Source organism: Armigeres subalbatus, unplaced genomic scaffold (genome assembly GCF_024139115.2).
Source record: "Armigeres subalbatus isolate Guangzhou_Male unplaced genomic scaffold, GZ_Asu_2 Contig1066, whole genome shotgun sequence".
Taxonomy (NCBI): domain Eukaryota; kingdom Metazoa; phylum Arthropoda; class Insecta; order Diptera; family Culicidae; genus Armigeres; species Armigeres subalbatus.
The window spans coordinates 22,029-25,012 of NW_026941809.1; the positions used below are offsets into that span (position 1 = coordinate 22,029).

Consider the following 2,984-nt stretch of genomic DNA (forward strand, 5'->3'; position numbering starts at 1 on the left):
TAAGCCATAATTGATAGCTGCCTCCTCTTTGAGTTACCCTGCTCCAATCATAGAAGCCTTATCAGCGTCCGGTCACTTGTTTTCAACAGCTACGTCCGTTTAGCCTCAGGCCATTTAGCCTAGCCTCTTTCGCTACTGCTACATCATTTGACAAACTCTGACTTTATAAATGATCAAATCCATCATTGATTGTTTTCCATTGAAAGTTTTACTTTAGCTTAGTCACTGCATAGATATATAAAATTCTGAAAAAGAATTTCTTTCGGAAATAAACGAACTGGTACGCTATTTATGGTTATAAACAAAATATATTAAGGTGATATATCATCGATTGCATTTAGTTTGTGAATTACAAAACTTCAATAATTTTGTTATATTTAAATAACCGTAATTCTCTACACTGTATCCTATTCTTACTTTTCCATTTTCTCGGTATCGTTTCGACACCGTTCTTCCCAATTTGATGCTATACGAATAATATTTACAACGCTAGTAGTGTTTGTTTAAAAAATGTCTATAGCATACCGTTTTCTTGCTTTTCACTCTTTGTTTTTCCTAAACTGTATTTAATTATCATTTCATATTTTACCTAATAGTTTTCCAACTTTCACTTCTGTTACAGTAATAGTATTCTAGAATATAGAACTTTTTTTTTGTTTTGTTAGCAATAATAACTTTACTGTCGAGTTAAAAATATCTACAACGAGATCTCGATACCGTTGACAGTTTGGTTACGTGCTGGTTTGTTTGATTTGGCTTAAACACGTAGTTTTAGCAATGCTTTTTAATTGCACTGAAAATTTCAAATGAGTTAAACTAACGGTTTGCCGAATAACTCTTAAAAAGTGAAAAATATCCAAAAATATAAGTAACAAAACATAAAACAATGAATAAGCACATGAGTTGGTTGTAAAACGGCTTCTTACGCCTTAGGCAGACAGGAAAGTCAAAAAGAAAAGGATAATATCTTCCTAGTAAGCAGGTAATTTGAGTGAATGGGTGAGAAAAAGAAATGCGTACTAAATGCACACTAGAATCACGTTTTCACGTGGCTATCTGCCACATAGTAAGGATGGCTTGAGCACTGCTCTTCAGCTGGGTAAAATCACAGGAATTGCTCAGACAGCGCAGCGTGGCCAGGTAGAGTTCCTGTAAGGCCTGCAACCGGTGCAGGATCCGGGCTGCTCTTGTGGGGCGCTTCGTGGCCAATCGGTAGAGACGCAGGTTGAGCGAAATACTGTCGCTTAGCTCGCGCTTCATCACCCCAAGGCAGTCGTCCCGTGGCGGCGATTTTGGCTAGTATGCGTAAGTGAATTGTTGATTCTGGCTACATAGATTATGATTCACAATAAATAAAATTACCTTGAGATTGTTGCAGATTAGCGCAGTAGCGTGGAGCCTCTCAGGTGGGTTCAAATTGGAAAGGATGAACCCGAGCACGTTGGGGACCGTCATAGAGAGATTGCGGGAGAAAACGCGGCTTTCAGATTTCCTTATAATTGATAATAAGATTATATCAACCATTGTTAACATCTCCAACCATGGAACTTACCTTTGATTAGGAAATATGATCAAAGATGGAAATACATCCATGGTGAATTCCCATGGGAGATCATTCTTGTCGCCGTCGATGCGAACAAACTCGAGTAACGGCTGATGTCGGAGCATTCTTGAGATGATAAGCAGATGCTGTGAGAGCACACTGCAGAAGGCACATTGAGCAGAGTAGAAGTGAACGACGACAGTCTGCAATGGATATCATGACAGGATTATATTTATTATTTTCCCCGATTGAAAGTTTCATAAATAAACATTTTATAATAATCCTCTAGCTTTAGGAGCGAACTTTAAAAAAGTAAAAACGACAGGGACTGATCAAAACGAGTAGCACGGTGTTACTAACATCTAATAACTGCCTTTATACCTATAAGGTACGTGAAATATACTAAAGTTACCGTTACGTAGGCTCAGTAATAGTGGGTACCGTCGTGTGGGGCTTCTTCCCGGGTAGAGGCGAATAACAAACAAATAACATTATAATAACAAAATTTGCTATGATATCAGATTTAGTTATTCTAATGTTATTCATAAATAACATAAAATAACAACCCAACAACAAGTTTTGTTATAATAGTAAAATTAGTTATTTATATGTTATTGTAAGAAGGAGCAGAACAACAAATGAAGAACAAATTTTGCAATCATAGCACAGTTTGTTATTCATTTATCATTACATTTTCAACATACCAATAATAACTGATTTTGATATTTTCTTTTCTTCAAATATTATGCTATTGGTTTGTTATTATAATAGCAAATAGGTTATTCATGAGTTATTTGCTAGAGCAATATCTGTTATTATTTTTGCTATTTTAGCAACTATATCAAACAAACTAATAGCAGATTTTGCTATTCAGTCATTCATATATTAATAGTAAAATTTGATTTTATTTTGCTGTTTTCTTCTACCCGGGTTTTGACAAATCGGGGGCTACTTTGGACATTTTGAAACAAGAATCACGACGTTAACTACTTTCAAATTGCTATTATCATCATTCGGGTGTCTTGTTGATAGTTTGATGGTAACTTTTTGTTTCAAATTTGGTATTTTTTTTTAGAAAATCAAAAATCCAAAGTAGCCCCCGGATTTAAAAGAAGCCCCGCTCGACGGTAATTAACAATAAATGATATGAATAATGTACCTTGTTGGAGTTAATCACCACGTGGTTAAAATTGTGTGAATTGATTTCCCTCACAAAGTGGTGCTTGTGATGCACCACCAAATGCTGCTCGGACATCACGGCTTCCGTCGGTGTCCTCTGATTGAGTTTGCTTTCATTTCCTGTAGTGTCTTGATTTCGACCTTCTTGCTTTTGGTGTTGCTGTAGTTTAGCAGCCATTTCCGATCGTTTAACCTCGATCATCCGACGATGTTCCTTCCGAAACTCACTCATGTTGAAAGAATGAGTATTCTTGTATGAAAC

The 2,984-nt window shown here is 36.2% G+C and overlaps 1 protein-coding gene across 1 annotated transcript; it reads right to left on the minus strand.

The window, feature by feature from the left end:
- Positions 1–288: 288 nt before the first annotated feature.
- Positions 289–2,978, minus strand: LOC134202165 (uncharacterized). The gene is made up of 4 exons (XM_062677210.1): positions 2,703–2,978; positions 1,553–1,746; positions 1,363–1,492; positions 289–1,296 (listed from the first exon to the last, which is right to left on the minus strand). The coding sequence occupies exons 1-4, from the start codon at positions 2,952–2,954 to the stop codon at positions 1,045–1,047; spliced, it is 828 nt and encodes a 275-aa protein (XP_062533194.1). The 5' UTR covers positions 2,955–2,978; the 3' UTR covers positions 289–1,044.
- Positions 2,979–2,984: the final 6 nt, after the last annotated feature.

Bases quoted from the DNA above. Each gene is read 5' to 3' on its own strand.
- LOC134202165 (XM_062677210.1), bottom strand. From the start codon at position 2,954: ATGAGTGAGTTTCGGAAGGAACATCGTCGGATGATCGAGGTTAAACGA. The intron at 1,747-2,702 runs GTACATTATTCA...TATCCATTGCAG, and splicing joins TGGTGATTAACTCCAACAAG to ACTGTCGTCGTTCACTTCTA. The intron at 1,297-1,362 runs GTAATTTTATTT...TACGCATACTAG, and splicing joins TAATCTGCAACAATCTCAAG to CCAAAATCGCCGCCACGGGA.